Raw genomic sequence first — 25,500 nt, forward strand, 5'->3', positions numbered from 1 at the left:
AGGTTCAGATCCATCTATTAATTCCCTATCTTAGTAGCCTGCTTCACTGTGGCTGCCATGACAGAGCACACAAATTCTCGGCGGCTTAAAGCAATGCGCATTTACCGGCTCGAGTCCTGGCCGCTCAGAGACCAAGAGGACGGTGTCAGTGAGGCGGAGCCCTCTGGAACGGGCAGGAGAGACCTCGGGCTCTTCCAGCTCCTCGTGGAGCCCACAACCCTCGGTGCGCCTTGGATTGCAGCTGGAGCCCCGCTCTCTGCCTCCACCACCTCTTGGCCTTCTCCCCTCTTCTGTCCATATTCCCCTCTTCCAACAAGGACGCCTGTTAAACTGGCGTGGGGCCCCCCAATCCAGTTTGGCCTCAGGTCAAATAATCACATTTTCAAAGACCCTACTTCCGAATAAGGGTCCATTCACGGGACCCGGGTTAAGGTTGAACATATCATTTTGGGGGACACAATCCAACCCCCGTAATGAATTAGATTGACAACCTGATACCAGGGACCCCCTAGGGACTTAAAGCACACCTCCAGCCTGAGGAGCACCCTTCAACACTCCAATGACCTCAAGCCGGACGCTCCGAAGACACTGCCCCTCTCCCCCACATTCCTTCCTTGATTCTAGGGAGAAGCAGGCTCGCCCCCCTTCTTAGGCCCCCTTTTGGGGGGCCTCCAGGACCCTGCCCAATTTCCAGCTGCCCCTCGTTGACCCTGGAGCCGGGGAAACAGCACCTCTGTTTGGGGAGCCCGCATGCTCCCTAAAGACGGGGTGTGGGGCGGGGTGCAGGGCGGGACGTGGAGCAGAAGAAGAAAGAAGTTCCTTAAATCTTTTGAGAGCACCTCGCCCCCAGCACCATCTCCAGCGCCTCCGCTCCCGGTTTTCCCGCAGGTTTAGGCAGCTTCAGATCGTCCACGGGACTGGACCTGGCGCCCAGAGCACCCCCCCCCCCCCCCCGAGGTTCCAGTTAAAAGGAACCTCAGGAAACACTCAGATTCAGGGAGCCCCGCGCTGACTGTCCTTTACAGCACGGGTAGCCGTGCCGCCCTCAAGCCACGTCGAGTGGCCCGGACCGCTCGCCTCCCTGCCTTCCTGGGACGCAGCTGCAGTGCAGACTGTGGGCCCCCACGTGCCCCGCGGCGCCCGGGGCAGGGGAGAAACCGAATCTCTGCGCTGTCTCCACTCGCTGCGGCGCCACGGGGTGCGCGGAAGCCCGTGTGCGCTCGCCCGGGCTCAGGCGTCGGGGCCCCGCGCCAGACCCCTGGAGACCATCCACGCGGGAGACGAGCACCATTCCGCGCGCCCGGGGCTGGCTCCTAGAGAGGGAGCGGCCAGCGCAGGAGGAAGTGGCCGTGGGGCCCGGCTGGGCGCGGCGGCTCGGGAAAGGGGAAGCGCCCGCGCTGGACTCGCCCCTGCCGGGCAGCGCCGGGAACCGGGGCTCCGGCCGCACCGCCCAGAAGGAGAGCCGGGGCGGAGCTGGGAGCGGCCTCGGACCGCCACTGGCTGCCCCGCGCGCCCGCCGCCCGCCGCGCGCCTCCGTTGGCTGCCGAGCAGGAGGCGGGGCGGCCCGCGGCGCCCGGCCAGACGGGTCCGCGCTCTCCCGGCGAGCCCAGCGCAGCGGCCGGACGCGGACGTCGCTGGCCCGGGAGCGATGGACCGCAACCTGGACGCTGTGCGGAGCTTCCTGGAGCGGCTGGAGGCGCGGGGCGGCCGGGAGGCGGCGGTCCTCGCCGGCGAATTCAGCGTGAGTGGGCGATGTGGACGGCCACGCCGCGCCCTCCGGCTCTGCGCCCTGGACCGGCCGGACACCTGTCCCCGCGCGCGCTGCTCCGTCTTTTCTCTCGGTGTCCGGAGGTTGTCTCTCCGACTCTAGGCTCTCTCTGTGTCTCTCTCCCCAGCATCTCTCTATCTCTGTCTTCAAACCCCACTCTCAAGCCCCCAGGGACGAAGTCCCCAAGCCGGGAGGGCGACCCCGCACCGGCTCAGGATTTCTGCGCCCGCGGAACCGTCCACCTGCCTGACGCGGCGCGCAGGGCCGGCGGCGGGAAGGGCTGGTGGGCGCGCACCTGCCTTCCCGGTTCCCCTTCCCCTTCGGCCGCTTCAGGTGACCCGGCCGTCACCTCTGCGGTCGCGAAGAGGAAGGAGGTGTGAGCAGGAAAGAGGAACCAGCAGGAGGCCGGGCGCGGAGAGGCGCCTGGACGTGCTGTCCCGCCGCGCTGGCCTCGGTGTCCCCTTAGAGACATGGGATGTTAATGACCAATGTGGCTAAAAGAGCGCTTAGTATGTTGTGAGTGCTCTCTTCGTAGGCGCCTTTGTCACCGGCTGTAAAAGATTCTCAACATTACAGTCAAGGTGCGTGTGCAGTCCACGCACAGCGATGCTAGTGCAAAGTCGTAGGCCGGCACTCTTTACGTAATGAGCTGCTTAAAGTGTGATTTACCTAGCAAACGTAGAAATATAAAATACAAAAATGTAAACACCGCATGACGATTTAGATACAATATTTAGATATATGTGCAATATAATACCTGCATAATAAATGCATATAAAAGATATGATAAACATGTACAATAAAATACAGTAAGTATAATGATAATCGTATAAATATAATTGTGTAACGATTTTATAAAATATAAAAATAAAATTGACAAATAGATGTATAAAATAATACTTTATATCAGAAACGACTGTCATCAAGTACAATAAAATAAATACATTTAGAAAATAATTTTATTAATATGAAATATATAGTGAATACATAAAACAATATGACTAACCCAATATATAACTTCATAAAAAATATAACAATACACTAATTAAAAAAATTAAAAATGAAGTTATTCGATCAGTTCATAAGCAAATAGATGAGTATAAAATAAATCCATAATTTATACAAATATAAAATAGATGTAATGAATAATACATCAAATACATTATAATAAACGTAAAACACATAACTGACAGTGAAAATGTGTACACATATGCCCATGGAGTGTATGACGTCATGCCCACTCCTGACGTGGCAGTGACAGTGAGCAGGGCTGGAGGATGGACTCCTGCGCTCACAGGAGTCGCCTGCCGTCTCTGGGCCTCAGTTTCCCTATCTGTAGAGTAGGAATTTCAGTACAAGAGGATGTGCACCAGGGCTTGAATACAGCACTTAGCATCGTGGCTCACTGCGATAGGCGAGCTACCATCACAGCCAGCAGGAAGATCTGATAGCGATGGCAGTGCACTATTCCTCAGTTATAACAGCAATAAATGTGCGCTACGTGAGTCACATGCACGCGCTTTAATTCGCAAACGTCGTCCACGGTCCATAGTGCATGTTCCTGTTTGTGGTAAGTGGTGTGCGGCTGTCCCAGTGAAGCTATTACTTACAGCGTGACGTGGGTTGAGCGCTCTCGCGCGTGCTGTGCTGTGGGAGGCCTGGGGTCCGTCCGCTGCCGCTTCCCGGCACGTGGCCTCGGCAAGCCCACCACGACGCCTCGCGCCGCTTTGCGCCTGCACTGTGAGGGCGTTAGTAACAGTACCCGCTCCGCAGGCCCCGGCGATGATGACCCTCAGAGCAGAGCCTGACCCGGGAGGCGCTCTCGGGGACTGCTCCTATCAGCCGGCCCTGCTGCTGCCCCCGCTGCGCGCACCTCTTCCTATCCCTGGGCGTGCCTCCGTGTCCCCAGGACTCCCACCTGGCTCTCTTGCTCTCTTCTCCCTCGCCTGCTCCACTCACGGTGCCTCCCTCCAGGACATCCGGGCCCGCTCGGCCGCCTGGAAGACTGAGGGTGTCTGCTCCACCAAGGCGGGTAGTCAGCCTGGCAACGTGCGGAAGAACCGCTACAAAGATGTGCTGCCCTGTAAGTTCGTGGCCGCGGTGCGCTTCCAGGGGCGCAGCCCGGGCGCTAGGGCGCGCTCCCGTGTCACCCACTGTGCGCCCCCAGCCCCCTGGGCGGCGGTCCAGGAGCCAGCATGCGCCCCGTGCCGCTGAGCTCCCTGGCACCCTCTCAGGGCCAGCTGGGTGTGCCTGCACCTCCAGTGCTCCTGAGGGCCCCTCCGTGGAGGCTCTGGCCTTTACTGTCCCCTGCTGGGTGCTCCGTCCCCCTGCTGTCTTTTGTCCAGGGTATTGTCAAAGCCCTGGAACCCCCAACCTCCACCTTTCTCACCTGTCCTGCTGGCAGATGACCAGACAAGAGTGATCCTCTCCCTGCTCCAGGAGGAGGGACACGACGACTACATCAATGGCAACTTTATCCGGGTCAGGCTGGGAGACGAGGAGGGGGCCAGGGAGGGGGCTGGGCAGCAGGAGCTCGGTAGTGAACGCGGCCTTTACCAGGGCGTGGACGGAAGCCAGGCCTACATCGCCACGCAAGGACCGCTGCCTCACACCCTGCTAGACTTCTGGCGCATGGTCTGGGAATTTGGGGTCAAGGTCAGCTTTGGAGGAGGCCGGGTGGAGCCAACGCTGTGAATGCACCGTTTCCTACTCTGAGTACACCCCTCTGTGCAGACACCAGTTCCTCCCTCACGTCCTTCCTCTGTTCCTGTCCTGACTTGTAGTCTTCCCTCATCAGGGAGCTTGTCAGTCCCCCCTTGCCCCTGTGACCTCGACCCACTAGCCCAAACCACTTCCCTCTCCCCTTTGCCCTTCTTCTCTAGGTGATCCTGATGGCATGTCGAGAGACGGAGCTTGGCAGGGTACGTGTCCTCAAGGCCCAGAGTGCCTGCCTGTACCCGTTCAGGGAAGAAGGGGGAGGAATCCTGCTCACATGTCCTTAACCCTAGGATCCCAGAGCCTCGTTCTTGGAGTGACCTCACTGTGGCTTTGTGGAGCACCCACTGTTACTTTGTTTTCATTTTTGTTGATTTCCCCCCCTTTTATTCCTGTTCCTCTGGCAACCCTCCTGCTGGACTTCCCACCCCCACTCCATTCTGTAACCAGAGGTATGGAGGAATGGAGGACCTGCTTCCAGCTCTGATTTCTTTTCCCTTCCCCATGGACTCCAGGCTGGCCTCTGGTATTCCTCACATGTGCCAGGGGAGGCTCTGCTGCAGGGCCTTAGCCTTGGTGCTCCCTCTGCCTGGAGCACTGTTTCCCCAGATATTCCCAAGGCTGCCTCCTTCACCTCCTTCAGGCCTTTGCTCAAATGTTACTTTCTCAACAGATCTTCCCAGAGCCCCACACCAGTTAAAACTTCCAGCATTCCCAGTCTCGCACCCCTGTCCTTTTCTGTTTTCCAAAATTCTTACCAACTTCTAACATACTAGATAATCTACAAATGTACTGTGCTCGTTGTCTCTCCTCATTAGAAAGTAAGCTCTATCAGGGAAGGGATCTTTATTTGCCAGGTGGCTTAAAGTGGTTACTCAAAAAATGCTTGTCAACGTTAAAGGCACCTACCTTTTTCCTGAATAGAGCTTGAGTCTGTGGCTTCTGCCTTCTCACCTGCTCCATGGGTGGGGGTGGGAAGTTAGAATTTCCCTGGGTTAAAAGACTGTTCACAGTGTCTGTACCATCTGTAGTGATGTCTCCTTTTTCAATCCTCATTTTCATAATTTCTTTCTCTCTCTCTATCATCAGTCTGGCTACCATATGGTTGACAAACTACAACCCATGAGCCAAATCCGTCCTGCTGCCAGTTTACATAAATCAAATCTATTAGACCACAGCCACACTGATTGGTTTATGTATTGTCCGTGCCTGCTTTCACACTATAATGGCAGAGTTGAGAAGTTGCAACAGATACCATATGGCTTTCAAAGTTTCAAATATTTATTATCTCATCCTTTACTAAAAAGTATGTCAAACCCTAGGCTAGAAGTTCATTAATTTTATTAATGTTTTCAAGGAACCAGTTTTGGATTTTTAAAATTTGCTCTATTATTTGTTTATTTTCTATTTCATTAATTTCCTCTCTGATTTCAGATTCTTCTTTTTTCACATATAAGCATTAATGTTATTCCTTTTTCTCTAAGCACTACTACAGCTGCATTCCACAAACTTGTTATTTAGTGTCTTCATTTGCAATCAGTTCAATATATTTTCTAATTTCTCTTGCAATTTCTTCTTTGACCTATCATGTTTGGTCATGGGTTTTGCTTCGTTTCCAAATATTTGGGGACTTTTCCATATACCTTTCTGTTATTGTGGTCAAAGGACATACTTTGTATGATTTCAATCCTTTAAAATATATTGAAATTTGTCTTATGGCAGTGAAATATTCTATCTTGGTAAATGTACTATGTGCACTTAAAAAGAATGTGTTTTCTGCTTTTGTTGCATGGCGTGTTCTATAAATTAAGACCAAGTTGACAATGCTAAATCTCATCTCTTTCCTGATTTATTTTCTCTACATTGTATTGCTGAGAGAAAAGTAAAATTTCTAACTGTTCTATAAATGACAATTAGGCCAAGTTTAATAGCGTTATTCAAATCCTTTATTATTGCTATTTTTTGTCTACTTGCTGTACCATTTTTTTCATTTTTAACTTTATTTTGTGCATTAACTAATTGAAAAGATAACTTATTACAAACTGAAAAGAACACACAGTTGAATTAAACATACATTTCTCAGTTAAATGTACTAGATACATATAAATTTTTTTAAATCATGCAATATATTTGGTTCATAGATATGCAATCATACAGTGTTTGTCCCTTTGTGTCTGGCTTGCTTTGCTCAACATAATGTCATCCATGTTGTGATATGCTTTACAATTTCATTTCTTCTTAAAGCTGCATAATATTCCATCATGTGACTATACCACAGTTTGTTTACACATTCATTGGTTGATGGACACCTGGGTTGTTTCCTGCTTTTGGCAATTGTGAATAGCGCTACTATGAACACAGATGTGCAGATGTCTGTTTGCGTCACTGCTCTCAGTTCTTCTGGGTATGAACCCAGTAGAGGTATTGCAGGATCACATGGCAAGTCTATACTCAACTTCTTTAGAAACTGCCAAACAGTCTGCCACAGTGGATGTACCATTCTGCATTCCCACCAACAGTGAATAAGTGTTCCTCTCTTTCCATATCCTCTCAAGCACTCGTAGTTCTTTGTCTTTTTAATAGTGGCCATTCTGATAGGGGTGAAACGATATCTTATTGTACTTTTGATTTGCATTTCCCTAATTATTAGTGATGTTGAGCATTTCTTCATGCATTTTTTTTGCCATTTGTATTTCTTTGGACAAATGTCTATTCAAGTCTTTTGCCCAATTTTTAATTAGGTCATTTCTGTTTTTATTATTGAGTTGTAAAGCCCTTATCAGACATATGATTTCCAAATATTTTCTCCTATTGTGTCAGCTGCCTTTTCTCCATTTCACAAAGTCCTGTGGGGTACAAAAGTATTTAATTTTGAGGCGGTCCCATTTATCTAGTTTTTCTTTTGTTGCACATGCTTTGGGTGTAAGGTCCAAGAAACTACCACCTACTACAAGGTCTTAAAGATGTTTCCCTACATTTTCTTCTAGTAGTTTTATGGTTCTGGCTTTTATATTTAAATCTTTGATCTATTTTGAGTTGATTCTTTTTTTTTTTTAAGATTTATTTATTTATTACTCTCCCCTCTCCCCCTTCCACACCCCCCCCCAGTCTTCTGTTCTCTGTGCCTATTTGCTGCATGTTCTTCTTTGACCACTTCTGTTGTTGTCAGCAGCATGGGAATCTGTGTTTCTTTCTGTTGCATCATCTTGTTGTGTCAGCTTTCCCTGTGTGCGCCACGGTTCTTGGGCAGGCTGCACTTTCTTTTGTGCTGGGCGGCTCTCCTTATGGGGCTCACTCCTTGCGCGTGGGGCTCCCCTATGCGAGGGACACCCCAGTGTGGCACGGCACTCCTTGCACGCATCAGCACTGTGCATGTGCCAGCTCCACACAGGTCAAGGAGGCCCAGGGTTTGAGCCACAGACCTCCCATGTGCTAGACGGACACCCTAACCACTGGGCCAAGTCCTCTTCCCTTGAGTTGATTCTTGTATGTGGAGTGAGATAGGGGTCCTCTTTCATTTTCTTGGTTATAGATATCCAGTTGTCCCAAGACCGTTTGTTGAAGAGATTGTGTCCCATTAACATGGACTTGGTGGGTTTGTCAAAAACCAGCTGACAGTATAGGTAAGGGTTTATTTCTGGATTCTCAATTCTATTCCATTGATCAGTGTATCTATCTTTTATTTAAGATTTATTTATTTATTTATTTCTCTCCTCTTCCCCCCCTCAGTTGTCTGCTCTCTGTGTCCATTTGCTGTGTGCTCTTCTGTGACCGCTTCTATCCTTATCAGCAGCACAGGAATCTGTGTTTCTTTTTGTTGCGTCATCTTGTTGCGTCAGCTCTCCGTGTGGGCGGCGCCATTCCTGGGCAGGCTGTGCTTTCTTTCGCTGGGCGGCTCTCCTTACGGGGTGCACTCCTTGCGCGTGGGGCTCCCCTATGCGGGGAACACCCCTGCGTGGCACAGCACTCCTTGCGCGCATCAGCACTGCACATGGGCCAGCTCCACACGGGTCAAGGTGGCCTGGTGTTTGGACCATGGACCTCCCATGTGGTAGGCGGACGCCCTAACCCCTGGGCCAAGTCCTCTTCACCAGTGTGTCTATCTTTATGCCAGTACCACTCTGTTTTGACCACTGTAGCTTTGTAATATGTTTCAAGGTCAGGCAGTGAAATTCCTCCAAAGTCCCTCTTCTTTTTTAGAATGCTTTTGCCTATTCGGGTGTACTTTCCCTTCCAAATAAATTTGGCAATTGCCTTTTCTAATTGTATAAAATTGTTGGGATTTTAATTGGTATTGCTTTGAATCTATAAATCAGTTTGGGTAAGACGGACATCACAATATTTATTTTTCCAGTCCATGTACATGGAATGTCTTTCCATTTATTTGGGTCTTTTAAAATTTCTTTTAGCATTGTTTTGTAGTTTTCTGCATAGAGGTCCTGTACTTTTTTGGGTAAACTAATTCCTAGGTATTTGAGTTTTCTTGTTGCTATTGAAAAATGGAAATTTCCCCCTGATTTCTCCCTCAGATTGTTCAGCACTAGTGTGCAAAAATATCGCTGATTTTTGTGTGTTGATCCTTTTATCATATTGAGGAATTTTCCTTATATTCTTATACTTGAAGTGCTTTTATCAACAAAGAATGCTGGATTTTGTTGAATGCCTTTCCTGCATTGATTGAGATGATCATGTGGTGTTTTTTTTTTTTCCTTCAATTTGTTAATGTGGTGTATCATGTTGATTGATTTTCTTATGTTCAACCACCCTTGTATACCAGGAATAAATTCCACTTTGTTCTGATGTAAAAGTCAATTTATATGCTGTTGGATTTGATTTGCAAGTATTTTGTTGCAAATTTTTGCATCTATGTTCATTAGAGAGATTGGTCTGTAATTTCTTTTCTTTTTTTTTTTTAAAGATTTATTTATTTCTCTCCCTCTTCCCCCTCCCCCCACCCCCCTCAGTTGTCTGCTCTTTTGTGTCCATTCGCTGTGTTTTCTTCTGTGACTGTTTCTATCCTTATCAGCGGCACTGGGAATCTGTGTTTCTTTTTGTTGCATCATCTTGTTGTGTCAGCTCTCCATGTGCGCAGCACCATTCTTGGGCAGGCTGTACTTTCTTTCGCTCTGGGCGGCTCTCCTTACAGGGAGCACTCCATGCTCGTGGGGCTCCCCCACGTGGGGGACACCCCTGTGTGGCAGGGCACTCCTTGTGCGCATCAGCACTGCACATGGGCCAGCTCCACACGGGTCAAGGAGGCCCCAGGTTTGAACTGCAGGCCTCCCATGTGGTAGGCGGCCGCCCTATCCATTGGGCCAAGTCCGCTTCCCTGTAATTTCTTTTCTTGTAGTACCTTTATCTGGCTTGGTATTAGGGTGATGTTGGCTTCATAAAATATGTTGGGTAGTTTTCTCTCCTCTCCAATTTTTTTAGAAGAGTTTAAACAGGGTTGGTGTTAATTCTTTTCAAAATGCTTGGTAGATTTCACCTGTGAAGCCATCTGGCCCTGGACTTTACTTTGCTAGGAGATTTTTGATGATGGAGTCAATCTCTTAAAATGTGATTGGTTTGTTAAGTTCTTCTATTCTTTGTAGTGTCAGCATGGATTGTTTGTGCATATCTAGGAATTTGTCCATTTCCTCTAGGTTGTCTAGTGTGTTGGCATACATTTTCTTATAATATCCTCTTATGATTCGTTTTATTTTGGTGGAGTCAGTCATAATTACCCCCTTTGATTTCTGATTTTATTTATTCGTATCTTCTCTCTCTTTTTCTTTGCTAGTCTAGCTAGGGGTTTGCCAATTTTATTGATCTTCTCCAAGAACCAGGTTTTGTTTTTGTTGATTTTCTCTATTTTTTTTTTTGTTCTCAATTTCATTTGTTTCTGCTCTAATCTTTATTATTTCTTTCCTTCAGCTTGCTTTGGGATTGGTTTGCTGTTCTTTTCCCAGTTTCTGTAGTTGTTCATTTAAATCTTTGAGTTTAGCTCGTTCTTTTTTAATATAGGTGTTTAGGGCTATAAATTTCCCTCTCAAGACTCCCTTTGCCCAAGCGTTTTGGTAAGTTGTGTTCTTGTTTTCATTTGTCTCAATATGTTTACTGATTTCACTTGCAATTTCTTCTTTGACCTACTCATTATTTAGAAGTGTGTTGTTTAGCCTCCACACATTTGCGAATTTACATTTTTCCTGTCTAGAATTAATTTCCAATTTCATTCCAATATGATCTAAGAAGATGCTTTATATAGTTTCAGTCTTTTAATTTTTATTGAGAGCTGCATTGTGCCCTAACATGTGGTCTATCCTGGAGAAAGACCCACAGACACCTGAGAAGAATGTGTAACCCACTGAGATTTGGATGCAGCATTCTATATGTGTGTTAGGTCTAACTCATTTATCATATTGTTCAAGTTCTGTTTTTTTGTTGATCTTCTATCTAGTTGTTCTATCTAATGATGTGTGTGGGGTGTTGAAGTCTCCAACAATTATTGTAGAGATGTCTGTTTTTCCCTTCATTTTTGCCAGAGTTTGCGTCTGTATTTTGGGACACCCTGGTTAGGTGCATAGATATTTGTGACTGTTATATCTTCCTGGTGGCTTGTCCCTTTTTAAAATATATAATGGCCATCTGTATCTGAAAACTTTTTTGCATTTAAAGTCTGCTTTGTCTGATATTAGTATAGCTACCCCTGCTCTTTTTTGGTTACTATTAGTGTAGAGTATCTTTTTCCAACCTTTCACTTTCAGCCTTTTAGAGTCCCTGGGTCTAAGGTGTTTCTTGTGAGCAGCATATGGATGGCTCATGTTTTTTCATCCATTCTGTCAACCTGTATCTTTTGATTGGGGAGTTTAATCCATTCACATCAACGATATTAATGTAAATGCCCTATTTACTTCCACCATTTTATTCTTTAGTTTTCATATGTAATATCATATTTTCGTCTCTCTTTTTACTCTTTTGGTTATCCATTCTGCTAATCTTTCTTCTGTACTCTCCTTCAAGCATCTCTCTCCTATCTTTTTCTTTCAGATTCTAAGGCTTCCTTTATTTATTCCTGCAAAGGTGGATTCTTTTTGCAAAGTCTCTTAGTTTCTGTTTGTCTGGGAATCTTTTATATTCACCTTCATATTTGAAGGGCAGTTTTGCTGAATAAAGAATTCTTGGCTGGAAGTTTTTTTCTTTCAGTATCCTAATTGTATCACACAACTGTCTTCTTGCCTCCATGGTTTCTGAAGAGAAATCTGTGCTTAGTCTTACCAGATGTCCCTTTGGACGTGATGGTTTGCTTCTCCCTTGCTTTTCTCTTTATCTTTGACACTTGACATTCTTGGTAGTATGTGTGTTGGAATAGGCCTATTCAGGTTTATTCTGATTGGGATACAATTTGCTTCTTCAACATGTAAGTTCATTTTTTTTCCATGAGAGTTGAGAAATTTTCAGCTATATTTCCTCAAATACTCTTTCTGCCCCTTTTCTCTTCTCTTCTCCTGAAACTCCCATGACATGTTTGTTGTTGCATTTCATGTTGTCATTCAACTCCGCCTCTGCTCAATTTTTTCCCATTCTTTTCTCTCTTCAATTTTAGTGGCTCTGTCTTCAGTGTCACTTATTCTTTCTTCTGTCCTTTTGAGCCTGCTGTTGTAGGCCTATGATGTGTTTTTGATCTCACCGATTATGTCTTTCATTCCCATGATCTTTGTTATTTTCCTGTTCAGGATTTCAAATTCTTCGCACTTACTCAGTGTCTTCTTGATGTCATTTATGTCTTTAACCATATTGTCTTTCATCTCATTAGTTTGATTTTGGAAACTTGTGAGCACCTCACTGATTAATTCTCTCAAATTCTGCATCTCTTCTGGGGCTTTGCTATATTCCTTTTCTTGGGTCATGTCTTCTATTTTCTTAGTATGGCTTGTAATTTTTTGCTGATGTCTAGCATGTGTTTAGGATGTAGTTTACTCAGATGCTGAATTTCTTTCTCTTTTGTGGGTATTTAGTGGCAAGAGGCGGTGTGTTACCACTGCTCTTTGATTCTTGGCTCAACCTGACTTGTTAGGATTGTCCCTGGTCTGCCAGCAGATGGTGCTCTTTGCCAACTCTCAGTTCAGTGCCTGGTCAGAGTGTATTTGTTGCTACACAGACGGATCTCTTTGACAGAGCTTCCTGTCTGGAGGCTAAGAGCCTTGTAATTCAAACTTTCTCTGAGACAGTTCTCCAAACTTCTTTCCTAGTCCCATCTTTTCCTGGCCAGGAAATATTACCACTCCCCTGTGAGTCCTCAACTATCAGTCCCTGTTAGTAGAGGAGGAGATTGGGAGGGTTGTACATCTTTAGCCCCTTGCTGGCTCCCAAGGCAAACAACGGGCAGCCCCACTCAGCCTGGAAGGGCTCCTGGGTCACAGCAGAATAGATATGTGGGTCAGAAGCTGAGTCAGCCTTAGGCTGCATCCGCCCTTCCCCTTTCCTGGTGGTTGTCAACCGTCAGTCCCAGCTAGAAGAGAGGGACATTAGGAGGGTCAAGTTGGATATCTCCAGCCCTTCCCATGCTCCAAGGCAGACCACCATGTGGTCCCCCCAGCCTGGAAGGGCCAGGAGGGACACAGCCAACCAAATTTGTGAGTCTAAAGCCTAGCCAGCCTTGGGCTCTGTCCCTCTCTCTCCCTTTTCCTGGGGTAGTAGATCTGAGTGTATGTGTGTGGGGGCAAAGGCCTGAGAATTCCAAAGTGTCTTTAGTGTGCGGGGTGGTGCCAGCAGCAGCAGCCGCTGGTTTCAGCTCACAGTTCTGTCCTCGTGATTCTCCTCCTTTGTCCCTCTCTCCTCTGGGTGGTGTCCAGCCTTCCCCTGGTGTCCTAAATCCTAGAAGATCTTTTTCTAGGCTGTTTCAGCCTGTCATTTTTCTTACCATCTGTTGAAAGTGGAGTTTGAAATCTCCAACTATAATTGTAGATTTATGTATTTCCCTTTTTTAGTTCTGTCAATTTTTGCATCATATATTTTCAAGCTTTATAATTGAGTGCAAAAATATTTAGTATTATTACGTCTTCCCAATAAATTAACCCCCTGTTCATTATATAATGTCCCTTTTTCTCTTTGGTAATATTCTTTGTTCCTAAGTGTACTTTGATATTATTATATCAATATAATTATATATTAATTATATTAATATATTAATATCAATATAATTATTGATATAGCCACTTAATATTTAGAGTTTTCATGATAAATCTTTTCCCATTCTTTTACTTTTTTTTAAAGGTTTATTTTATTTATTTATTTTGCCTAACCCCTCATGGTTTGCATTTGTTCTGTCTGTTGTATGCTGGTCTTGTTTTGTTTTTTTTTAGGAGGCCCCAGAAACCGAACCTGGGACTTCCCATGTAGTAGGTGGGAGTCCAATTGCTTGAGCCACATCCACTTCCCCATTCTTTTACTTTTAATTTTAAAGTGTTTATTGTAGGCAACATTTGTGGAAATTTATTTTTTCATGTAATATTACAATCTTTGCTTTTTAATTAGAGTTCAGTGTAATTATCAATAAAGTTGGGTTTAAATCTACCATCTTGCTATTTGTTTTCTATTTGTTCCATCTGCTCTTTGTTCATTTTCATCTTCTTCAGATTGAGACTTTTTTAATGAATAGATTTCATATCCTTTATTCATTTACTAGCTATATCTCTGTTTTATGCTTTCAGTGGTTGATTTAGGGTTTACAATTTATATCTTTAACTTATCATAGTCTACATTCAAATAATATTATACCACTTCATATAAAATATACAAACTATACAGAGTATAATTCAATTTCCCCTTGCATATTTTGTTCTATTGTTACTATACATTTTAATTCTAATATGATATATATTCCACAATATATTGCTTTACATTATCTTTAAAACAGTTTTATTAAGCTGCAAAGCTACAGCTTGTTTTTAGTTTATTCACCAGCTGTGCAACTGTTGCCACAGTAAGTTTTAGAACATTTTTATCACCACATAAAGAAAACCCTGTATCCATTAGTAGTCACTCTCCATTACCCACCAATCCCATAGCTCTTGGCAACCACTCATCTATTTTTGGTCTCTGTGGATTGAACATTTTATGTAAATGGAATCATATAATATGTAGTCTTTTGTGATTGCTTCACTTCCTTAGCATAGTGTTCTCAAGGTTCATTCATGTAGTAGCATATAGAAGTACTTCACTCTTTTTGTGGCTGAATAATATTCTATTGGATACTATATTTGGCTTAATAGGTTGGCAACCAGTTAATAAGTTGATTAAAAATTGATAGAATTTAGGTTGTGTCCACTTTTTGACAACTATAAATAATACTTCTATGAACATTTGGGTACAAGTTTCTGTGTGGACATATGTTTTCATTTTTCTTTGGGTATATATCCAGGAATAGAATTGCTGAGTGATATGGTAACTCTATTTTTAACATTTTGAGGAAGTGTTAAACTGTTTTCCCAAGTGACTGCAGCATTTTACATTCCCAGCAAGGTTCCAAATTCTCCACATCCTGGTTAACACTTTGTCCTAAGTGTAGTGAGGAGCTACATAAAAGCTTCCCACCAAACTGGAATGTTTATTTCTGACCAAAGACAGACTCAGACAAGTCCAGCTTAGCAAGTAATGAGCACTTATTTAGGAGGGCTTCTGTGGGCCTCACCTCGGTGCCTGGATGGTACAGTGGTTCTGAGCCTGCTGTGGCCTGATCCTTGGCCTTGGCCTCCCTGGTTCATCTTCCCTCACTTTCCAGATGAGAGAAGACCTTTATGGTGCTTGCCTGTGTGACGCTAGGAAGGCTTGTTTGTCTCTGCCCTTTCTATAATGGCCACCCTCGTGTGCGTCAAGAGGTATCTCATTGCAGTTTTGATTTGCATTTCCCCAATAACTAGTCATGTTGAGTATCCTTTCATGTGCTTATTGATCTTCTTTGGAGAAATGTCTATTCAAAATGTAAAATTTTTAATTGGGTTGTTTGTCCTTTTATTATTAAGTTGTAAGAGTTCTTTGTATATTCTGTCCCTTATCAGATTTATGATTGACAAATATTTTTTTCTCATTCTGTGGATTGTCTTTTCATGATTTCAATAGTATTCTTTGAAGCACAAATATTTTAAATTTCGATCAACCTGAATTCTGTTCTTTTCGTTGTACTTTTGGTGTTGTATCTAAGAAGCTATTGCCTAACCAAAGGTCATAAAGATTTATTCCTATGTTTTCTTTTAAATGTTTCATAGTTTCACTATTATTTTAAGTCTCTGGTCTACTTCGAGTTAATTTTTGTATATGGTATGAGATAGGGAGATTCATTCTTTTGCATGTATATATCCAGTTTTCACAGAAACTTTGTTGAAAATACTTTGCTTTCCCCCACTGAATGATATTAGCATCTTGTTGAAAGTCAAGTGACCGTAAGTGTAAGGGTTTATTTCTGTACTCTCAATTCTTTTCCTTTGCTCTATATATCTATTCTTGTGCCAGTAATTGATTACTTAGCTTTGCAGTAAGTTTTTAAATCAAGAAGTGTTTGGTCTTCTTTTTCAAGGTTGTTCTGGCTAATCTGGGTCACTTGTTGTGAAGAGGAGAGTTAACATAGCAAGTCACTTAAGCTTATGCTTAAAAGGCCTTCTTACAAGATTGTCCCTTGGCTGGTATCTGAGAACTTGGATTTCTGATAAGAGTGGTTTACCATGACCTAAATGTCTTATACAACAATACAGGTTATGCTGAAAGTGTGATTTCCTTGTGGGAGTCTGAAATTTTGGTACATGCTAGACAAAGACACAGACAGAGGTAGGCAGAGGGTGCCCCAATAAAAACCTTGGGCGCTGAGCCCCTAATGTGTTTTCTTGATAGACAACATTTCACGAGTGTCACAATTCAATGCTGGAGAAATTAGTGCATCCTGTGAAACTCTATTGGTGGAAGGCCCTTGGAAACATGCACCTGGTTTTCCCCAGACTTCACACATGTGCATTTTCCCTTTGCTAAATTTTTTTGAATGTTTAGCTTTTTTCTCTCTTCCCCTCCCCTCCCCCACCTGGCTGTTTTTGCTGTCTGTGTCCATTCACTGTGTGATCTTCTATATCTATTTCTCTTTTTGTCTTCTTGTCTCTCTCCTCTAGGACTCACCAGGATTCGATCCTAGAGACCTCTGATGGGGAGAGAGGTTCTCAGTCCATTGTGCCACCTCAGTTCCTGGTTTCTGCTGCACTTCACCTTGACTCTCCCCTTGTCTCTCTTTTGATGTGTGTGACTCACTTGCGCGGGGCACTGGCTCACCACATGGGCTCTCACGCGGGCACTCTTGTGGGCACTGGCTCACCACGTGGGCACTCGTGTGGGCACTGGCTTGCTGCGCAGGCACACTTTCTCTTCTTCTTTTACACCAGGAGGCTGCAGGGCTCGAACCCAGCTCCTCCCATTTGGTAGGCAGAAGCTCTATCAGTTGAGCCACATTTGGTAGGCAGAAGCTTCTCTATCAGTTGAGCCACATCTGCTTCCCTCCATGTTAATTTTGGGATCAGCTTGTCGACTTATTTTTAAAACTCCTCCTGGGAATTTGATAGGGATTGCATTGAGTCTTCTGTAGATCAATTTGGGGAACATTGCCGTCTTAACAAAATTAAGTCTTCAGATCCATGGACATGAGATGTCTCTCCATTTTTCTGTGTTCTCTTTAATTTCGTTTGGCAAAGTTTTGTAGTGTTTAGTTTAGAAGTCTTACATTTCTTTTTGTTAAATTTATTCCTAAGCATTTTAATTCTTTTTAATGTTATTGTAAATAGAATTATTTTCTTAATTACATTTGTAGGTTCACTGCAAACTGAATAGTTTGCACTGCTAGAAATACTATTGCTCTTTGTATATTGATTTTGTATCCCACAACCTTGGTGAATTTAATTATTTGCTCTGACAATGTATTAATCTCTGTGTGTATTCCTTAGGGTTTACTATACATAAGATCATGTCATCTGCAAACAGAGATAATTTTACTTTTTCCTTTACAATCTTGATGCTTTCCCCCTCCTTCCCCCTCCTCCTTCCTCCCTCCCTCTCTCCCTCCTTCTCTCTTTCTTTCATTTTATTGCCTAATTGTCCTGACTAGAACCTCCAATACAATGTTGAATAAAAGTGGCAAGTGTGAACACTCCTGTCTTATTCTTGACCCAAAAGGGAAAACCTCCAGTCATTAATCATTAAATATATTAGCTATGGGTTTTTTGTAGACGTTCTTAATCATGTTGAGAAAGTTTCTTTCTATTCCTAGTTCCTTGAATATTTTTTTAATCAGGAAAGTTTGTTGTATTTTGTCAAATGAATTTTCTGTATTCAGATGATTGGGTGGTTTTTGTTTTGTATTCTGTTGGTATGATCTATTACATTGTTTATGTTTAATGTGTCCAATCAACCTTTCATTCCTGAAATAAATTCCACTTGGTTATGGTATATAATTCTTTGAATATGCTTCTGGATTTGGTTTGCTAGTATTTTGTAGAGGATTTTTCTGTCTTTATTTACAAGGGACATTGGTCTATAGTTTTTTCTTATGATGTCTTTGGTCTCAGAATCAGGCTAATATGGGCCTCATGAATATGTTGGGAAGTGTTCCCTTCTCTTTAAATTCTTTGAATAGTTTCGCCAGAATTCTTCTATAACATTTGGTACAATTTTTTATATTTTATTTTTTCTAAAGACTTATTTTACTTATTTCTCCCTACCCCCTCATTTTTTGCACTCACTGTGTCTGTTTGTTGTGTGCGTGTCTTCCTTTTTTTGAGGTACTGGGAATAGAAACAGGGACCTTCCATGTGAGAGGGAGGTGCCTAATCACTTGAGCCACCTTCTTTGTTGTGCCTTTATGTTTTTCTCCTTGTGTCTCTTGTTCTATCATCTTGCTGCATCAGCTCACTGCACCATCACATCGACTTGCTGTCTTGCTCATCTTCTCTAGGAGGCACTGGGAACAGAACCCAGGACCTCCCATGTGGTAGGCGGGAGCTCAATTGCTTGAGCCACAGTCACTTCCCATGTTTTTTTTAAAGATATTTATTTATTTATTTCTCTCCCCCCCCCCCCCAGCCCAGTTGTCTGTTCTCTGTGTCTATTTGCTGCGTGTTCTTTGTCCGCTTCTGTTGTGGTCAGCGGCATAGGAATCTGTGTTTCTTTTCATTGCATCATCTTGTTGTGTCAGCTCTCCGTGTGTGTGGTGCCATTCCTGAGCAAGCTCTACTTTCTTTCGCGCTGGGCGGCTCTCCTTATGGGGCGCACTCCTTGCGCGTGGGGCTCCCCTATGCAGGGATTTGTGGCAGGGCACTCCTTGCGCGCATCAGCACTGCGCATGGGCCAGCTCCACACGGGTCAAGGAGGCCCGGGGTTTGAACCGTGGACCTCCCATGTGGTAGACAGACACCCTAACCACTGGGCCAAGTCTGCTTCTAACATTATATTTTAAAGATGTTAAAAATGAGAAAAACATATTTTACATTAGGCTCATGTTTACCTTTTCCTTTAATTTTCATTCCCTTGTATAGATTCATATTTCCATCTGGCATCATATTCCTTTTGTGTGAAGAACCTTATTATTTCTCACAGTGAAGATTTCCTTGTGATGAAATCTTTCAGCTTTTGTCTGAAAAAATCTTTTTTAAAAATACAGCATTTTAAAGCTGTCATACCACTGTCTTCTTGTTTGCCTGTTTTTTTGACATAAAGTTTGCATTAATTCTTATTTTTGTTCCTCAGTATGTAATGTGTTATTTGCATATGTGATGCTTTTAAGATGTTCTCTTTATCACTATTTTTCAGCAATTTGATCATGTTAAGCCTTGATGACATTTTCTTTATGTAGTTCATTGACCTTCTTGGTTCTGTTGGTTCATAGTTTCATCAAATTTGGAAAAATTTTCAGTGTAATTTCTTCAAATATATTTTCTGTTCACCCCTCTCTCTCCTTCCCTTCTAGACTCCAGGAACACTTAGGCTGACCAGCTGATATTGCCACAGGTCACTCTATTCATTTCTTTCCCAGTTATTTTTTCTGTCTTTGTTTCATTGTGAATAGTATCTGTTGCTATATCTTCATGTTCCCTGATCTTTTCTTCTGGTGTAGAGTCTACTATTAGTGAAAATTCCATTTTGACTATTTTACTTTTCCTCTTTAGAAGTTTCATTTAAGTCTTTTTGCATCTTCTGTTTTGCTTTTTATCACATTTGCAATTTCCTTCTCATTTTTTAGTGTATTTATAATAGCCGGTTGAAGGGCCTTTTCTGCATCTTCCTCATCTGCTATTTCTGGGTCTTTTTTTATTGGCTAGTATTTCTCCTGGTAATAGGTCACACTTTCCTGCTTCTTTAGATGTCTAGTGAATTTTTATTGGATGCTTGAGATTTTGAATTTTACACAGGTAAATTTTGAATTTTTTTGTCTTCCTTTAAAGAGTGTGGGACATTTTCTGGAAGGCAGTTAAGTTACTTTTGGATGCTTGATCATTTTATTTTGATTTTTAAGCTGTTTTAGCATAGTCTTTATTCTAGAGCTAATTTGGTTCTACTTCGAATGTGTGGCCCTTCTGGGTTCCCTATTGATATTTCCTTTTGTCCAGTGAGTGCAGTCCTAAATTTCTGTTAGCCAATGTGGGAAAATGTATTTTGTCCAGTTCTTTGGTGGATTAGAGTGGGAGGGTATCTGGGCTGACTTCACACTGCATGGTCAGAAGCTCAAGTCTCCATTCAGACTGCACATGCTAGTCTGACCAGGCTGGCGGCCAGCGGCTGTAACAGCACAGCTTCCTGTGCTTCACCAGGGACCTGGGGGGCTTGTGGGAGGGAGGGACAAATGGCACTGGAGCTGACTCAGACTCCCCTCCCCACTTCCTGCCCTTTCTCCCTTGACTTTTGTAGAAAAAGTGTGAGCGTTACTGGGCCCAAGAACAGGAGCCACTGGCGATTGGACTCTTCTGCATCACGTTGGTGAGCTGTGGCAGAAGTGGGAAAGGGTTTTGGGGGGTCGTGGATGTTGAGGGAGGCTTCAAGGAAGACCCACAGGGTGGGGAGCATTTTGGGCTGGGCCTACAAGGATGGAGAGTTTTCCCAGGTCCCCTGAGAGTACTGGAGTGAACCCTCAAACAGCACTCAATATAGACACACTGTTCTTCACTCCTATTTGGATCCCATTACAGTTATCTCCCTAATATAAACATGCACGGATGGAGTCTCGAAATTCTTATTCATCTTACCATTTCAAAGAACCTAGGGGAATCTCTCAGCTCTGGTCATACATATAGTGGATGCTTGATAAACACAGTAAAACTATTTTGTTTTAGATCAAAAAAAATATTTTTTTCACTGTAAATGGGCTTGTTTGGGTTTTTATAATTATTCCTCTTTCCTCTGTCAAACGTTCCCTTCATGAAAGCTGTGGGGGATGCTTGGAGTAAATGTATTTTTTTAAAGTGTGTTTATTACGTTTGAATTTTAATCAGGTATGCTTTGCGTTGTTTTTAAATAAACATGTCCTCTTCCCTCTCCCCTTTTGCCCGTGTGCACAGACAAAGGAGACGTGGCTGAATGCTGACACGATGGTCAGGACCCTCCAGGTCACACTCCAGAAGGTGCTGAAGGGGGAGGAGGGGAGGGGGCTTCCTCAGGGGGAAGCTGTTACCGCCTGTTTCCTCATTTGTAAACTGGGGATTTACAATAAAACCCACCCCCCTCGGTTATTGTCTGGAGGGTTTAAGTGGAAGGTGCTTAGAACTAAGCCTGGCATGTAATAGGTGCTCAGTAAATGCTTTTTCTCTTTTTCCCTCTTGTCCTGCATTCCAGGAATCCCGGTCTGTTCACCAGCTACAGTTTCTCTCCTGGCCGGACCGAGGGGTCCCCAGCAACCCTGACCACGTGCTCGCCCTGGTGGAGGAAGCTCGGCGCCTTCAGGGATCTGGCCCTGGGCCCCTCTGTGTCCACTGCAGGTGTATAGGGCTTTACAGGGCTGTGATGACGGGGGAGGCGGCAACAGGGGACTAGGTGGGGAGAGGGGCACAGGGCTTGGCATCAGGGCTGCAGTTCAGGTGCCTGAGGAAACCTGAGATCATACTTGCTCACGTTCTGGGTATTGAAAGTGTTAGCACTCACCGAGCACCGCCTGTCTGCTGGTGAGTAAGCAAACAGTTGATGCTCAACAAATGTAGGTGATTACCTTTTTTTCTTTTACATTATAATCTGGGGATTCTAGAAATCAAGAGGACTTGAGGGGATCTCCTGTTAGGACCCTCACCGTGAACCCCAAATGGCTTATTTTTTTCTTTCTTTTTTTTTTTTTTCAAATGTTACATTAAAAAAATATTAGGTCCCCATATCCCCCCATGCCCCTCACCCCTCCCACGTCAACAACCTCTTTCATCATAATGGCACATTCGTTGCATTTGCTGAGTACATTTTGGAGCTCTGCTGCATCACATGGACAGTGATTTACATTGCAGTCTACACTCTCCCCTAGTCCACCTAGTGGGCCATTGCAGGACGTACAATGTCCAGCATCTGCCCCTGCAGCACCACCAGGACAACTCCAAGTCCTGAAAGTGCCCGCACTCAATGGTTCGTTCAAAAGGCGTTGCAGGCAGGCCTGACCAAACTCCCTCTGATTCGCGCTTGTTAGTGCAGGCTGCGGGAGAACAGGCGTCCTGTGCACCGTGGATTACGTGAGGCAGTTGCTCCTGACGCAGGTACGATGCGGCCGTGCCCTGTGTGCGGGGGCAGTGTGTCCCCTGCCCGTGCGGCTCCTCTCAGGTGTGCCCCGTCTCCGCCCCAGACTGTCCCGCCTCACTTCAGCCTCTTCGACCTGGTGCTGGAGATGCGGAAGCAGCGGCCCGCGGCTGTGCAGACAGAGGTGTGAGCCACGTGGCCTCGTTCTCAAGGAGGAAGGACCCGCTGGGCTTGGGCCCGTCCTTGCCTCTGGGTGACGGCCCATCTCGCTCTCCACCAGGAGCAGTACAGCCTCGTGTACCGCACGGTGGCTCAGATGTTCTCCGCCGCGCTCCAGAAGGCCAGTCCCCACTGCGAGAACCTCAAGGAGGTACAGAGGCGCTCTCCCCGCTGCCTTCCAGCCCACCTCCAGCCTCAGCGGCCAGCACCGCAGCTCGGGCAGGGCGCCTGGCTCGCTGCCACGCCCTCCTCTGCCCTTATCAGACTGTCCGTCCTGCGCTTACAACACAAGTGGCCACAGTGACCTCCATCGGGGCTGCCCAGTTTCCTCTCCAGCCTCAGGCTCTTCCTCTCGTTTCTCCCCAGAATCGCGCCCCACTCTACGACGATGCCCTCTCCCTCAGAACTCCCTCGGCCCTCCCGGCCACGCCGCACCCAGTCGGCGGGGTCCTCAGGTACTTGGTTCCACTGCCCATTCCTCTTCCCTTTGCAAGTTTTCCAAGGTTAGTCCTTTCCTCGCCCTGGAGACACCAGCCCCTTTCTGGCCGGTCAGTTCACCAAATACTTGCTGACCGTGTCTTTGAATTGAGCTGGGGGCTCCCCCGCCCCCGATGACCCCGCCTATCCCTGGACTCTCGCGCCTCTGCCTGAGACCGTCCAGCAGTCGAGGTTAGCTCGTCCCGGCCGCCCCCGCCCCCGCCCGGGTGTTCCCTCGTCAGGCCTCAAGCTGGGCACTGTAGACACGGCATGGAAACCCCTTGGGACCAGACACTTCACCACTCACCTTTGACCCATCCCTTTCTCCACTTGGGATGCCGTTTCCTCATTTTTTTTTCTTCTTTTTAAATCCAACAAACGTGCACCCAAGAAATGCCCACCCCAGTACAAACACCCCGGCTCGTTTACCTTCTACGCTGGCCCCTTCCCTCCTAGGCTAGGCCCTTTTGCGGTCTGCTCACCCACCCAGCTTTGCAGGGCACTAAGCACACGGCGCCGAGGGCCGCGCAGGGCCCCGGCTCTCCCCGCCGAGAGCCCCAGCTCCACTCCCCAGCGCGCGGGCGGGAAGGAAGCCCGCGGTTTGTGCGCCGAGCGCGCGCCCTCCCCGCCCCGGGGTTTCACTTCCTCCCGCCGCAGGAGCATCTCGGTGCCTGGGGCCCCCGCCCTCGCCATGGCCGACACGTACGCGGTGGTGCAGAAGCGCGCGGCCCCCGCGGGCGCCGGGCCGGGGCCGGGGCCGGGGCCGGGGCCGCTGCGCGCGGAGGAGGCGCCGCTCTACAGCCAGGTGACGCCGCGCGCTCGGCGGCCCGGGGCGCCCTCCGAGGACGGGGCTGCCCCGCCGGAGGACGCGAAGGGAACGCTGCCAGAACGCGGTGAGTCTGCGGGGAGGAAAGGTGCTTCGGGCTGCCCGGCCTCCAGCGCCTGGGCTGCGCGCCCCTGGACCACCAGGACGCGGCCCCCGGTTCGGCCTGGCCGCGCCCCTGAGTCTTCCCGGAGCCCGACGGGACCCCGAGGCGGCCAGCCAGGTTCTCTGACGCAGCCGCCTGGCCGAGGCTGTGTCCGGGAGGCTGGTGTCCAATCTTTGGCCACGCCCCCGACGCAGCCACCTCCTCCCTGGGCCCCACCCCTACTCTGCTCCGGCTGCCCGCGGTCCCCTACCCGCCTTCCCTTTGCCGTCTCCTCTGGGCCTCTGGAGGATGCGTCGCCGTCCCTGGGTGGGGGCGGGGAGTGGGGGAGGTGGGGGCGGGGAGTGGGGGAGGCGCTGAACTCGAGCCCCAGCTGACCTGAGCAGGGGTTCTCGTGCCCACAGCTCCTGCCGACCAGCAGCACCCCGCTGGGCCGGGTGCCTACGAGGACGTGGCGAGAGGGGTCCAGACCAGTGGACTAGGTAAGGGAGACCGAGCCTGGAGTTGTGGGACCCCGGGACTTGTGCTCTCCGAGGCCCGCGGATGTGCTGGAGCAAACCCGGGGGCTTGGAGACGCGGGGAAGGGCTCCCGCGAGCTGCTTGCCTGTCCGCACCCCAGCTGCCCCCTGAGCTCCAGGGCTCCTCTGACCCCGCGCCCTTCCTCTCCCAGGCTTCAACCTGCGCATCGGAAGGCCGAAAGGGCCGAGGGACCCGCCTGCCGCGTGGGCTCAGGTGTGAGCGGAGCGGCCGCACCTCCCTGCCGCCTCTCGTCGCAGACTGGACGGCGACGGCTTTGCTCTGCAGCAGGAAGTGTTGTGAACGGGGTGCCGGGCCTGGATCAAAATAAAAGTTCCTCAGGGTGGAAAACGTGGGAGCTTTGCCCCAGTAATTTTGAACTTTGAGGCTTGGGGGGTGAGGTTATAGAAGAGAAATTGGCTGGCAGGGCTGCCCTGAGCAGATTGAAGAAAGAACATCAGGAATGGGCCTGGACCCGAAGGGCTGGACAAGTGGGGCTCCCATTTGGGAAGGGAAGGGTGGACAGATTGGGCTTCCGGTGGCTGCCCCCATCAACACATGCTGACCAGCTCCATCCCTCAATATCTGAGCCTCCACACTCTGACACAGAGAGATGGATGGACCCTGAGAAAGAGGGATGGCCCCTCAGCCATTCAGACAGATCTAAACTAGGCATACCCACATCCAAGCAGGCAGACCCGAGGCAGGTAAACCGATCACTGGCTGGGCAGTCAGTCAGACCCCCTAGATGAGCAGGCAGACATTTGGATGCTTGACCTGGATAGAAAGGAAACCAGATCCCCAGACTGCCAGACCTTCAGAGGGACAGTTCACAGCTGGAGAGAAGAGACTCCTAGCTGGAGAGAGATAAACCAACAAATAGCCTAACAGCCAGAAAGACAGGTCAACCTCAGCTGGAGAGAACAGTATACTGATAGTCCCCAAGAGACATCCCCTTGCATATTTAGACAGTATAGCCCCAGCCAGGGGAACCTCTAGCTAGACAGACCCACAGGCATCCCCTTGCCTAGAGGCTCCCAACCACACAGTCTCCCCCCTCAGGTCCTCTCGGTCAGAATCCCAATGGACAAACAGATGGACTCCCAGTTAGACACCAGCCACACAGACCCCGAGCCAGTCAGACTCCCAACTAGCCAGACAGATGGGCCC

At 46.9% G+C, this 25,500-nt stretch overlaps 1 protein-coding gene across 3 annotated transcripts; it reads left to right on the forward strand.

Annotated features, from left to right (window-relative positions):
* Positions 1–1,589: 1,589 nt before the first annotated feature.
* PTPN18 (protein tyrosine phosphatase non-receptor type 18) lies at positions 1,590–24,685 on the forward strand. Of its 3 annotated transcripts, XM_004479303.5 has the most exons (15): positions 1,590–1,741; positions 3,743–3,851; positions 4,173–4,249; positions 4,328–4,423; positions 4,651–4,689; positions 20,396–20,464; positions 21,043–21,105; positions 21,317–21,459; positions 22,146–22,212; positions 22,299–22,376; positions 22,473–22,562; positions 22,778–22,866; positions 23,546–23,781; positions 24,219–24,296; positions 24,485–24,685. In XM_004479303.5, exons 1-15 carry the CDS (start codon positions 1,649–1,651, stop codon positions 24,550–24,552), a joined length of 1,395 nt encoding a protein of 464 aa, XP_004479360.1. In that variant the 5' UTR covers positions 1,590–1,648; the 3' UTR covers positions 24,553–24,685. The 3 variants fall into 3 exon arrangements, with proteins under 3 accessions (XP_004479360.1, XP_058157200.1, XP_023440652.2); XM_023584884.3 differs by lacking the exon at positions 1,590–1,741 and having other exon boundaries at positions 2,703–3,851; XM_058301217.2 differs by lacking the exons at positions 1,590–1,741; positions 23,546–23,781; positions 24,219–24,296; positions 24,485–24,685 and having other exon boundaries at positions 1,748–3,851; positions 22,151–22,212; positions 22,778–23,539.
* The last annotated feature ends 815 nt before the right edge of the window (positions 24,686–25,500 follow it).

The sequence above is a fragment of the Dasypus novemcinctus genome, chromosome 7 (genome assembly GCF_030445035.2).
Source record: "Dasypus novemcinctus isolate mDasNov1 chromosome 7, mDasNov1.1.hap2, whole genome shotgun sequence".
Lineage (NCBI taxonomy): Eukaryota > Metazoa > Chordata > Mammalia > Cingulata > Dasypodidae > Dasypus > Dasypus novemcinctus.